The 13,645-nt window shown below is 46.1% G+C and overlaps 1 protein-coding gene across 3 annotated transcripts in view; it reads right to left on the reverse strand.

Moving 5' to 3' along the window:
- cpne4b (copine IVb) overlaps nt 1-13,645 on the reverse strand; it is a 369,673-nt gene that overhangs the window by 7,559 nt on the left and 348,469 nt on the right. For all 3 annotated transcript variants that reach the window (XM_059652031.1, XM_059652028.1, XM_059652029.1), the window contains 3 exons: nt 5,560-5,611; nt 2,261-2,394; nt 1,521-1,757 (listed from right to left, as the gene is read on the reverse strand). In XM_059652031.1, coding sequence (XP_059508014.1) covers nt 1,521-1,757; nt 2,261-2,394; nt 5,560-5,611 — 423 coding nt within the window. The remainder of the gene's footprint in view (nt 1-1,520; nt 1,758-2,260; nt 2,395-5,559; nt 5,612-13,645) is intronic.

Raw genomic sequence — 13,645 nt, forward strand, 5'->3', positions numbered from 1 at the left:
CCCAGCCTGCCCGCTATATTTAAGGTCTGGGGTCGGAGGGTGCAGGGTGTAAGGTATCAGGCAAGCCTTCCCATCCTTAGACCCGTTAAGGTTGTTAAGTTGACATCTAGAAGCAACATGAGGGCTTCACTAGACCTTCTCTGCAATTTTTCATTGTGGTGGGGGAAGGTGGGAGGAAGGCCAGCGGGCCAGCAGTTGTTTCATCATGGGCCACTGGTGGGCAGGGATAGGGAGGTATTTCCTTTGGGAATTCCTTCGTGCCCACCAGGGGTATCCCTCAAAAGGTGTCTCTCTTCCCCCATCATTCCAATGCAGCTCCCAATCACTGGGATGTTCATTGCAAATCGCTTCACTTTAGTCTGGGATTCAAATTCATTTCTTCTTCAGAACTCTTTGTGATCATAGGAAGTAGCTTTTAATGTCTTTGACCAAAAATATTCTGTTTTGTTTTCATTCATTCACAGCACATGGGTGTGATTGGCCAGGCCTATACTTAATGCCCATCCCCAATTGCCCAGAGGGCAGTTGACAGTCAATCACATTGCTGTGGGTTTGGAGTCAGGTGTAGGCCAGGACAGGTAAGGATGGGAGATTTCCTTTCCTAAAGGGCACTTGTGAACCAGATGGGTTTCTCCCAACAATCAGCCTCAGTTTCATGGTCATCATTGGACTCTTAAACCCAGGCTTTTTTTTATTGAATTCGAATTCCACCATCTGCCATGGCAGGATTTGAACCTGGGTCCCCAGAACATTGCCTAAACCTCTAGATTGATAGTCTAGTGCTAACATCACCAGGCCATTGCCTTGTGGTATTACCCATCATGGTATCTCACTACAGTGGCACCTCCTGTCCCTGTAACTTTTCCAGCTGTTGCATGGACCTTCACAGTCTGGGCTTCACAGTGATTTCCAGAACCAGGTATCAATGTGACTTGCACAGTTTGTGCAGTGTAAGACAGTATCACACCAGAGGGTCAGCACTCTAGGCTTTCCCCTCCACATACCTAGCCTCAGGCTACCCAGAATGGCAACCCCTCACCTCAGCCATGCCATCTTTTATTTTGGACTTTTTGAAGCCACTGAGCAGATCTCTCAAGCTGAAGATGTCCTCACTCTCTCACTCACACTTGTCTGCAGATTGCTGCTTCTTCCAAACTGTAGGGCCTCTGAATGGATCTCCAGACTCAGCCGTTCCTGTACCCGCACCAAAACTAGATGAATGTCACTTTTGGGGAAAAGTGTGACAGAGTGAGAGTCACAGCCCAGATCTGATTCCAAAATTGGGATCCTGAGCCAAAAGCTAAAAATGGATGTCTGAATGCCTCGCTTGATTTCACCTCTGTAGACTTATCGCTGACTCTCCGAAGATTAATGATCAATTCTGTGATTCACAACTAGTACGAGCTGTCCCATGGTTAGAGGATGTGAAGACTGAGCCTGACAGACAAAAACACTGAGGCTGCTCAGCATCAGGGAGCCAGGCCTGCGACAGAAAGGTTAGTGCTACGACTCTTACTTACGTGCTTAAAGTTCCTGAATGGCACAAACTGGACGATGTCTCGCAAAACGGGCTCTCCTTTTGGAGACCGGAGGATCCCGTCGTCTCCATCCAGCATCTGCATGTCACTGAAATCAGCATTGCCTACCCCTACGATGATCACTGACATAGGAAGGTGGGAGGCATGGACAATAGCATCCCTGGTGTCAGCCATATCTGTGATGACTCCGTCTGTCAGAATCAGAAGGATGAAGTATTGCTGTCAAACAAAGAAAGCACATTTAGAATCACCAAACAATACTGCACTGAAGGCCGCTTGGCCCATCATGTCTATCCTGGCACTTTTTCTAAATATTCCAACCTCCCATAATTTATCAAATATCCTGAAAAATAAACAGAACAATGTACAATATAAAATGTGCCCCTCCTTTACAAACAGCAGGCACAGTTTTGTACAATATAAATTGTTGTTCCCCCTTTACACTGGTATTTCTTGCGAATGTCCTGATGAGGGCAAGATGAAAAGCTTAGACTTTTCTTTTTCATCAATTTTAATTCCATAAAGAGGGATCTATGTTAACAAACTCTGATTGTTAATGTGCCATAAGTTTGCCTCCCAGAGAGTCAGGACAGGATTTCGAATGAGCTGTGGCAAAAGGGAGAAGGTAGCCCCCACCCTGCTATGTTTTGGAGGAGCAAGAATTGTCGTCTTCTGTAGCAAACTGCTTACTCCCCTGAGTATTATCCATGATGATCACTCACTGTTGCTTCCTTGGTGTGCATTTCCTCAGAGGCTGAACTGGCCACTTTCTGGATAATTGGAGCTATGTTTGTTGGTCCATAAAGTTGAATTTTTGGTAGGCACTTCTGATAAGCTTCTACAACTCCTTGTATACCTTGTATGAGGAAAAGTAGTTAGGAAGGAGAATGAACAGGTAGCAAAACAAAAACACAACTGGCTCAGTATTCTTCCGTCTTCCCTGGACTGACCTATCCCCTCCCTACCTCCCCACCTATACTCTCTCCACCTATCTTCTTTACTCTCCATCTTCGGTCCGCCTCCCCCTCTCTCCCTATTTATTCCAGAACCCTCACCCCATCCCCCTCTCTGATTAAGGGTCTAGGCCCGAAACGTCAGCTTTTGTGCTCCTGAGATGCTGCTTGGCCTGCTGTGTTCATCCAGCCTCACATTTTATTATCTTGGCTCAGTATTCTTCTCTAGTTTCCTTTCTACCTGTATTCTCTCAAGGAATATTTGTGTGGTGGGCTACGCCAGCATTTGTAGCCCTTCCCTAATTGCCCTTAAACTGAGAGGCTTGCTGGGGCACTTCAGAGAGTAGTTTTGAATCAAAGTCATGTGTAGGCCAGACCTGGTAAAGATGACAGATTTCCTTCTCTAAAGGACATTAGTGAACCAGATGGGCTTTTACAGCCAGCGATGTTGGCTGTCATGTTCACTGTGATTGAGGATTACTTTATGTTATAGGTTTATTATTTGAGTTGGATCCGCAAGGATCTGTTTTGGGGCCACTGCTGTTTGTCATTTTTATAAATGACCTGGATGGGGGTGTAGAAGGATGGGTTAGTAAATTTGCAGATAATACTGAAGTCGGTGGAGTTGTGGATAGTGCGGAAGGATGTTGCAGATTACAGACAGACATAGATAAGCTGCAGGGCTGGGTTAAAAGGTGGTAAATGGAATGTAATGCAGAAAAGTGTGAGGTGATTCACTTTGGAAGGAGTCACAGGAATACAGAGTACAATAAAATGTGAGGCTGGATGAACACAGCAGGCCCAGCAGCATCTCAGGAGCACAAAAGCTGACGTTTCGGGCCTAAACCCTCTCTGATGAAGGGTCTAGGCCCGAAACATCAGCTTTTGTGCTCCTGAGATGCTGCTGGGCCTGCTGTGTTCATCCAGCCTCACATTTTATTATCTTGGATTCTCCGGCATCTGCAGTTCCCATTATCAGGAATACAGAGTACTGGGCTAATGGTAAGATTCTTGGTAACGTGGATGAGCAGAGGGATCTCGGTGTCCATGTGCATAGATCCCTGAAAGTTGCCACCCAGGTTGATAGGGTTGTTAAGAAGGTGTATGGTGTATTAGGTTTTATTGGTAGAGGGATTGAGTTTCGGAGCTATGAGGTCATGTTGCAGCTGTACAAAACTCTGGTGCGGCCACATTTGGAGTATTGCGTACAGTTCTGGTTGCCGTATTATAGGAAGGATGTGGAAGCATTGGAAAGTGTGCAGAGGAGATTTACCGGGATGTTGCCTGGTATGGAGGGAAGGTCTTATGAGAAAAGGCTGAGGGAGTTGAGGCTGTTTTCATTAGAGCGAAGGAGGTTAAGAAGTGATTTAATAGAGACATAGATGATCAGAGGATTAGATAGGGTGGACAGTGAGAGCCTTTTTCCTCAGATGGTGATGGCTAGCATGAGGGGACATAGCTTTAAATTGAGGGGTGATATATATAAGACAGATGTCAGAGGTAGGTTCTTTACTCAGAGAATAGTAAGGGCGTGGAATGCCCTGCCTGCAACAGCAGTAGACTCGACAACTTTAACGGCACTTAAATGGTCATTGGATAAACATATGGATGATAATGGAATAGTGTAGGTTAGATGGGCTTCAGATTGGTTTCACAGGTCGGTGCAACATCGAGGGCTGAAGGGCATGTATTATACTGTGATTGTCTATGTTCTATGTTCTATGTTCCATGAAAGAACTGCAGATGCTGCAAATCAAAAACAAAACTACAAATCGCTGGAAAAGTTCAGCAGGTCTGGTAGCATCTGTGGAGAGAAATTAGAGTTAACATTATGGGTTGAGTGACGCCTCCTCTGAAATGTTGCCAGACCTGCTGACCTTTTCTAACAATTTGTATTTTCGTTTTTGAGTTCAGGGATGTTTTGTAAAGGAAGTAAAGTTGAAGGAATGGGAAAGTCTGGAGGGTTTAGATTACAGTGTTTGATTGCTGTTTATGACAACAAAGTAGTATAAGCTTGAGTGGATGATGGTAATGGCAGCTTTGGAAGAGACTGACGAACACGCGTGCATTCTTAGTTCCCTGTTCTCTGAAAGTGGTGCTTGGTGCTTTCCTGAGATAGTAGGAACTGCCGATTCTGGAGAAGCTGAGATAACACGGTATGAAGCTGGATGAACACAGCAGGCCAAGCAGCATCAGAGGAGCAGGAAGGCCTAGACCCTTCTTCAGAAATGGGGAACCAGGCCCGAAACGTCAGCCTTCCTGCTCCTCTGATGCCACTTGGCCAGCTGTGTTCATCCAGCTCTACACCGCGTAATCTCGGTGTTTTTCTCCCATTTTTGACATTTGTGTCAGTAAGCGTGGAATGCAGAGGTCAGAGGTTGAATCCGCGTTGCCATTTGGCACTGATTGCTCACATCCAGCCGGATTGGAGAAGCTTGGAACCTCAGTTTTTACAGTGAGTTGAGCACAGAGTACAATAGGAGTTGTTTGAATGAATTCGGGATCTACCATTTGATGATGTCAGATTGTGTGACATGAGCTAGTTAAAAACAAAGATCTCATTCTGCAGTTGTTATGGCTCTATTTGAAGTAATTGTGGAAAACAAAAACCTCAGAACGACAGCTCAATATTGGGATACGGAGATTGGAATTCCATCCAATGTCTCATCCAATACGATGAATGTTGTCCAAGTCGAGAACCTAACCTGATGTGGAATCATGTCACAGTTTCTGCACTGTTGCTGGGTCAAAATCTTGGAACAGCCCTCCCCACTGCACTGTGTCTGTCTCTACACTCTCCCCGTCTCACTGTGGTGACCCTTCACTCCCCCAACGGTACTGAGGGTGACCATGTACCCCATGAGCTTCAGCAGTTGAACAATTCAGCTCACCACCACCTTCTCTGGGGCAATTAGGGATGGGCTGCAAAAGGCCAGTGAGGCCTTCATCTTGTGAATGTTTGACAAAAAAAGCAACATATATCCATCAACCCATTGCAGTTGGCTTCTTACAGCCAAGACAGATACTGAAGACATTCCTAAGTCTGTTGGAAGGCTCTTCTGTTTTACCTGCACATTCTGGGTTGTCTTCATTAAAGTTGATTGCAAAGTCATGAGAAACCTATAAACAAAGGGGCAAAATGATACAAAGTTAATGTCGATCGATAGAAGTGAAGTTACTGCAGAAAACCTCACAGTAGAGCTACATGGTCTCCACACAATTCCTGTCACAAATGTTGCGATATTCACTCTGGGGAGGCTCTGGGATTTCTGAGGAATGGGTTCCATCATCAGTCACTCAGTGGGAAAGGTAGGGTGGGGGAAGGATGTGATGGCGGGAGGTTGTATTCTCAGCATGTTCCTGACACTCCCCCGTTTCCTCTTGCTTGCATTTATTGCCGGCACAGCCGTCTGCCTGACAGGTGAAGAACGTGACTTGAAACAGCAATGTCATGTACCAATGACACTATTGGTATTGGAGCTTAACTGTGGAACTCCCAACCCCTTCCCGACAGATCTGCCTTATGAGGACAGGGTGAGTGGATTGGGCCTGTACTTGTTGGAAATTAGAAAGAGAGGTAACCTCATTGAAATATATAAGATTCTAAGGGAACTTAACAGGGGAAATGGTTCCCCTTGTGGGAGAGTAGAGGACCAGAGGCATATGCTCAGAATAAGGGTTCACATAGTTAAGTAAGAGATGATGAGGAATTTCTTCACTTTGAGGGTAGTGAATCTGTTCAATTCTCTTAGTTTAGAGGATTATCAAGGCTGTGTCATTATCTATACTCAAGGCTGAGATAGACAGGTTTTTATTCAGTAAGGGAATCAAGGGTTACAGGGAAAAGGCAGGAGAGCAGAGTTGAAGATTATCAAATCAGCCAAGATCTCATTGAGTGTTGCAGCTGACTCAATGGGCTGAGTGGCTTACATTTGCTCCCAGGTCTCGAGTACATGGTGGATTCTGGATAAGTAATTACGGAGGTTGCACGGTGACGAGTGTGAAAATGATGAGGGCCGCAGTGACCTTACAAAGAGGAGGTCAAAACTGCAGTGACCCGAGATGGACTTAATCAGCTAATTTCAGCACCCACCCAGTCTATAACGGCAGCCCACAGCAAGGTTTCGCGGTTTGACAGGCTCCACTCCAATCTGCTCTCGGGGCTCCAGACAGGAAATCAGGTCTAACAGGGCGATTTAAACAGAGTGGGTCTAGAAATTTCTGGAATCAAGCTACCAGGCATGGTGACAAAAGTCCTAACCTTAATCTCTCTGTCCATTGGCTAGCTGGGATCAGGGTGGGAGATGGCTCACTGACCATCTCAATTTACACATGTGCTCCTGCTCTCCTGACTCACACTGCCCATTCACACTTACACACTCTTCATTTACATTCACACACTCCCACATTCCCGTTTTACACTCGCAATTCACACTCCCTTACTGCTGATTCATACTCCCAATTCGCACTCACTTACTCTGGACTCACACTCCCGATTCACATTCCCAATTCACACTCCTATTTTATTCCCTATAGAAGCGCATCCTTCTCAAGATAAGAAGAACAAAACTGCATTCAATACTCCAGCTGTGGTCACACCAATTCTCTGTACATTTGTAGTGGGACCTCCCAACTTTCATACACCATGTCCCAAACAATAACAGGGTCATTAGACATCAAGAGAAAGGGTCAAATAATTGGTCTAAAAATGCATGGCGATGAAAGGCCATGAATAATCAAAAAAGATAATGTTAATATAGCCTAGGGAATCTTCTTTGCTATTTGAAGAGTAGGACCATAAAGATGATCGAACACTGAGGTGAGAAATGGAAATGGGAGAGGTTGAAGAGAAAAAAATGTTACAGTGATGGTACCTTTTGGAAATTGAGACTTCAAGGGAACTCTGAAGTCTGTGATTTTGGCTCTTGCATGGTATTGCAGCGTTCTTTCCTGTCCTTTGGTGTGAAGATAGTTACGGGTGAGAGAGAAAGACCATCTTCTTCCTCAGAATGAGTCAGAAATTCAGCCATTGCCCCAGGTCTCAGGAACCTGTCATTCACGTGTCTAATCAGAAACATGAACACAGGGGTTCTGCGGGGGGTGGGGGTGTATGTGTGTGGGAGGGGAGGGGGTTAGGAGTGGTCATGTGGTCACGGCTGCCCATTGACCAAAGAGGTGCCCATGAGATGGTTGGGGGGGAGGGGGCGCAGGAGCTGTGTGGAGAATCCCCTGCATTGAAGGAATGAGTAGGTACTGTGTACAGTACTGATCACCATACTTGACAATGAATGTTAATGCAATGGACGCAGTTCAGAGAAAATTTACAAGACTAAATGCCTGGAATGAGCAGATTGCCTTGTGAGAAAAGGCTAGACAGGATGGGCCTGTACCCTGTGGATTTTAGAACAGTCAGACCTGACAGAATTGAAACATAGAGGATTCTGAGGGGACTTTACCAGCTGGATGTGGGAAGGATGTTCCCTCTTTGTGAGAGAATCTAGAGCATGAGAGGTGGTTTAAAAATGAAGAGCTCGCCCAGTAAGAGCAGGGATGGGGAAAAATAATTCTCTGAGAGGCTTGTGACTCTTTGGAACTGCCCTCCTCAAAAGGCAGTCGTTGCAAAATCTTAAATAATTTGAAGGCAGATGGAGTTGGATTCCTCATGACCAAGAGGATGAAAGGCTTGTCAGTGATATGCAGGGATGTAGAATTGAGGTTAAAATCATACACAAACAAGGAACAAGCGCAAGCCAAGATAACAAAGTGTGAAGCTGGATGAACACAGCAGGCCAAGCAGCATCGAATGCTGCTTGGCCTGCTGTGTTCATCCAGCTTCACACTTTGTTATCTTGGATTCTCCAGCATCTGCAGTTCCCATTATCTCTGATCACAAGCGCAGGCCACTCAGCTTTGTCATCCTTTGTCATCCACTAAGATCATGGCCGATCTGATCAAAATGTAACTGAAGCACAGATCAGCTGCAATCTTATAGAATGACAGAACAGAATCGAAGGGCTGAGCGGCCTACTCTTGTTTCTTGATTGTATGGGAATGTTTAGGAGAGTAAGGTCTCCTTGTTCCTCTGTTTCTCTCTCACTCCTATATGAATGCCTGAAACAAGAATGTCTGGGCTGAATTTTCCATCAGGCAGACGGAAAAATGGGAATCTTGGAGTGACCCAGGAGCAAATCTCACATGAGGCAACCTCTGATTGGCCAGCTCTGCACTTGAAGATGGCGGATGGGCCATTAGGATGGTCGGTTGACCTGCAGCCCCACCAAGGGTGAGGTGGGCACCATGGGAGCAGCAGGAAATATGGCTGAAAACAAAAACAAAAGTTGCTGGAAAATAACCAGACAGGATCGGAAGAGGGGAATCAGAGTGAATGTTTCAGGACTATTGCCAAACATCAGAACTGGGAAAAGTTGGAGACATGAACAGTTTTGATCATGATGGCTCAGTGGTTAGCACTGCTGCCCCACAGTGCCAGGGACGCGGGTTCGATTCCAGCCTCAGGCTACCATCTGTGTGGAGTTTGCACATTCTCCCCGTGTCAGCTTGGGTTTGCTCCGGTCTCCTCCCACATTCCAAAGATGTGCAGGGTAGGTGGAGTGGCCATGCTGTAGTGCCAGAGATGTTTGGGTTAGGCAGGGGTAGGGAAATGGGTGTGGGTGGGATACTCTTTGGAGGGGCAGTGTGGCCTTGTTGGGCTGAATGGCCTGTTTCCACACTGTAGGGATTGTATGATCACATGAGACAAGGAAGAAGGATTGGATGAAAGACAGAGAGCCTGAATAACAGAAGAGGTAATACTCAGGAGCCATTGGGAATGGCAAGGCAGCAAGAATCAAAACAAAAGAATGAAGAGTCAATGGACTTGAAATATTAACTCCCCCTTCTCTCCACAGATGCTGCCAGACCAGCTGAGTTTTTATTTCAGATTTTCAGCATCGGCTGTTCTTTGTTTTACTCTTCTGCTGTTCTTTGCTTTTTAAAAAAGAACAAAAGATGAGCCTAAAGCAGATGAATAATGAAAGCAAAAAAAAGAGAAACTAGCAAAATAAAAGTAGGCAAAGCAGAGGGGACAGAGGTAATAGTCTGGAATTAAAGTCAAACAGTCATAGAGCTGTGCAGCACAGAAACACACCCTTCCGTCCAACTCAGCCGTGCCAATCAGCTATCCAAAATTAATCCAGTTCCATTTGCCAGGATTTGGCTCATATTCCTTTAAACCCTTCCTATTTACATACCCATCCAGATACCCTTTAAATGTTGTAACTGCACCACTGCCTCTCGCAGCTCATCCCATACACGCACTACCCTCTTGTGTGAAAACGATTTCCTTTAGGTCCCTTTTAAATTTTTCCTCTCTCATCTTAAACCTATGCCCTCTCATTTTGGATTGCCCCACCCCAGGGAAAGGGCCTTGTCTATTCACCCTATCCACGAAGGGAATTTGTATTAGGCAGGAAATGGTGTTGGATAGACTGTGAGGACTGAAGGCTGATAAGTCCCCGGGATCTGATGGTCTGCATCCCAGGGTACTTAAGGAGGTGGCTCTAGAAATCGTGGATGCATTGGTAATCATTTTCTAATGTTCTATAGATTCAGGATCAGTTCCCGTGGATTGGAGGGTGGCTAATGTTTTCCCACTTTTCAAGAAAGGAGGAAGAGAGAAAACAGGGAATTATAGACCGGTTAGCCTTACGTCTGCAGTGGGAAAGATGCTAGAGTCAATTATAAAAGATGAAATTACGGCTCATTTGCATAGCAGTGACAGGATAGGTCAAAGTCAGCATGGATTTACGAAGGGGAAATCGTGCTTGACTAATCTTCTGGAATTTTTTGAGGATGTATCTATGAAGATGGACGAGGGAGAACCAGTGGATGTAGTGTACCTGGACTTTCAGAAAGCCTTTAATAAAGTCCCGCATAGGAGATTAGTGAGCAAAATTAGGGCACACGGTAGTGGGGGCAAAATACTGACTTGGATTGAAAATTGGCTGGCTGGCAGGAAGCAAACAGTAGTGATAAACAGGTCCTTTTTGGAATGGCAGGCGGTGACCAGTGGGGTACCACAAGGTTCGGTGCTGGGACCGCAGCTGTTTACAACATGCATTAATGATATAGACGAAGGCATTAAAAGTAATATTAGCAATTTTGCTGATGACACAAAGCTGGGTGGCAGTGTGAAATGTGAGGAGGGTGTTATGAGAATACAGGGTGACTTCGACAGGCTAGGTGAGTGGACGGATGAATGGCAGATGCAGTTTAGTGTGGATAAATGTGTGGTTACCCACTTTGGTGGCAAGAACAGGAAGGCAGATTATTACCTCAATGGAGTCAAGTTAGGTAAAGGGGAAGTACAACGAGATCTAGCTGTTCTTGTACATCAGTCAATGAAAGCAAGCATGCAGGTACTGCAGGCAGTGAAGAAAGCTAATAGCATGCTGGCCTTCATAACAAGAGGAATTGAGTATAGGAGCAAAGAGGTCCTTCTGCAGCTGTACAAGGCCCTGGTGAGACTGCACCTGGAGTATTGTGTGCAGTTTTAGTCTCCAAATTTGAGGAAGCACATTCTTGCTATTGAGGGAGTGCAGCGTAGGTTCACAAGGTCAATTCCCGGAATGGCGGGACTATCATATGTTGAAAGATTGGAGTGACTGGGCTTGTATACACTTGAGTTTAGAAAGATGAGAGGGGATCTGATTGAGACTATAAGATTATTAAGGGATTGGACACTCTGGAGGCAGGAAGCATGTTTCCACTGATGGGTGAGTCCAGAACCAGAGGACACGGTTTAAAAATAAGGGGGAGGCCATTTAGAACAGAGTTGAGGAAAACCTTCTTCACCCAGAGAGTGGTCGATATATGGAATGCTCTGCCCCAGAAGGCAGTGGAGGCCAACTCTCTGGATACTTTCAAGAAAGAGATGGATAGAGCTCTTAAAGATAGTGGAATCAAGGGTTATGGGGATAAGGCAGGAGCAGGATTCTGATTGTGGATGATCAGCCATCATCATAATGAATGGTGGTGCTGGCTTGAAGGGCCGAATGGCCTACTCCAGCACCTATTGTCTATTGTCTATTGCCCCTAATGATTTTATAAACATCTATAAGGTCAGCCCTCAGCCTCAGATGCTCCAGGGAAAATAGCCCTAGGCTATTCAGCCTCTCCCTATAGCTCAAACCCTCCATCCCTGGCAATGTCCTTGTAAATCTTTTCTGAGCCTTTTCAAGTTTCACAACGTGTTTTCTATAGCAGGGAAACCAGAATTATATGCAGTACTCCAAAAGTGGCCTAACTAATGTCCAGTACAGCTGCAACATGACCTCTCAACTCCTATACTCAATGCACTAAGTAATAAAGGCAAGCATACCAAAGGCCTTCCTCACTGCCCTGTCTACTTGTGACTCTGAATTCAAGGAACTATAAACTGTTGAACTTGACTGCAGAAGGTGAAAAAGTGCACAAGTGAAAGATAAGGTGTTATTCCCCAGGCTTTTTGTTCAGCCTCACTGTAACAGTGCAACAGGCCATTTACAGAGAGATCAGGGTGACACTGTGCAGGTGGATTGAAATCACTGTCACTTTGGTGGGATGAATAGACTTGTTACAAAGCATTGAGTGAAGCAGGAAGGGCTGGTGTGGGAACCTCAAAGAGCAGGCCCTTACAAAGGCCTCCCCTTTTAGTGGTGAAAGGGAGCGGATGTCACCAGGTTGTCTCCCTCCGGGGGCACAGCCAATGCCTGAGGGGGGTGGGGTGGCTCAGTGGTCAGCACTGCTCACTGGCCCAGAGTCCCGGGTTTGGTTCCACCCTCAGGCAACTGTCTGTGCAGAGTTTGCACATTCTCTCTGGGTCTGCGTGGATTTCCTCCGGGTGCTTCAGGCTCGTCCCACAGTCCAAAGATGTGCACATTAGGTGGATTGGCCATGGGAAATTGCTCCTAGTGTCCTGAGATGTGCAGGCTGGATGGATTAGCCATGGGAAATCCAGGGTTAAAGGGAAGGTGGGGAGTTTGGGTGGGATGCTCTTTAGAGGGGTGGTGTGGACTCAATAGGCTGAATGGCCTGGTTCCACACTGTAGGGATTCTATGTGCTATGATTCAATGATGGATGACATGAATCAATCTGATATCCACCGCTGATCCCCCGGTGAGAGGTCACCTGTGTAATGCTGATGAGTCTCCAACAAAATGGGGTTGCCGTGTGACATTGGGAAAAGTACTGCGTAGATTTAGGAAAGGGGCAGTGATAATTAACCAATTAATTGTCTGCCTAGCTCCTCCCTCTGTAGAAGGGAGCAGCTCATTAATCCCCACTGAGAACTCGCCTTGCTAAAAGCCAATAACAGACAGGGAGAGATTCATTAAAACTGGCTTTGATACTCGACTTAACAACAAAGTTGCTGGAAAAGCTCAGCAGGTCTGGCAGCATCTGTGAAGGAGAAAACAGAGTTAACGTTTTGGGTACGGTGACGCTTCCTCAGAACTGATGGTGGCTGGGAAAACGTCAGTTTATCTGCAGAAAATAGGGAGGTGGGTGGGAAGGAAGTAAACGATAGGATAGAGCCCAAAGAGAGAGAAAGACAGTTGGACAAAGGAGTTGGTAACGATCAGGCTGGGAGGGTGAATAGTTGTTAATGGGGACTGTTAGTGACTAACAACAGGGAGGGTGTAGTGGCAGGCTGTGTGGTAACAAGGCCTGGTGTGTGGGGTGGGGGGCTGGGACATGGGAGAGTTTAGGCCCTAAAGTTATTGAACTCAATGTTGAGACCGGAGGGCTGTAGGGTCCCTAAGTGGAAAATGAGGTGTTGTTCCTCCAGGATAACAAAGTGTGAAGCTGGATGAACACAGCAGGCCAAGCTGCATCTCAGGAGCAGCATCTTGGATTCTCCAGCATCTGCAGTCCCCATTATCTCTGATTACAATCGTTCTTCCTCCAGCTTGTGCTGGGCCTCACTGGAATACTGCAGCAAGCCAGAGACAGAGATGTTGGCCAGGGAGCGTTTCAAACTTCAACTTTTGCCACTTCAATGCACCACCTCACAGACCAGGCCTTGTTACCACACAGCCTGCCACTGCACACCCCCGTTCGAGTCACTAACAGCCCCCATTAACAACTATTCACCCTCCCAGCCTGATTGTTAGCAA

This window comes from Stegostoma tigrinum, chromosome 2 (assembly GCF_030684315.1).
Source record: "Stegostoma tigrinum isolate sSteTig4 chromosome 2, sSteTig4.hap1, whole genome shotgun sequence".
Lineage (NCBI taxonomy): Eukaryota > Metazoa > Chordata > Chondrichthyes > Orectolobiformes > Stegostomatidae > Stegostoma > Stegostoma tigrinum.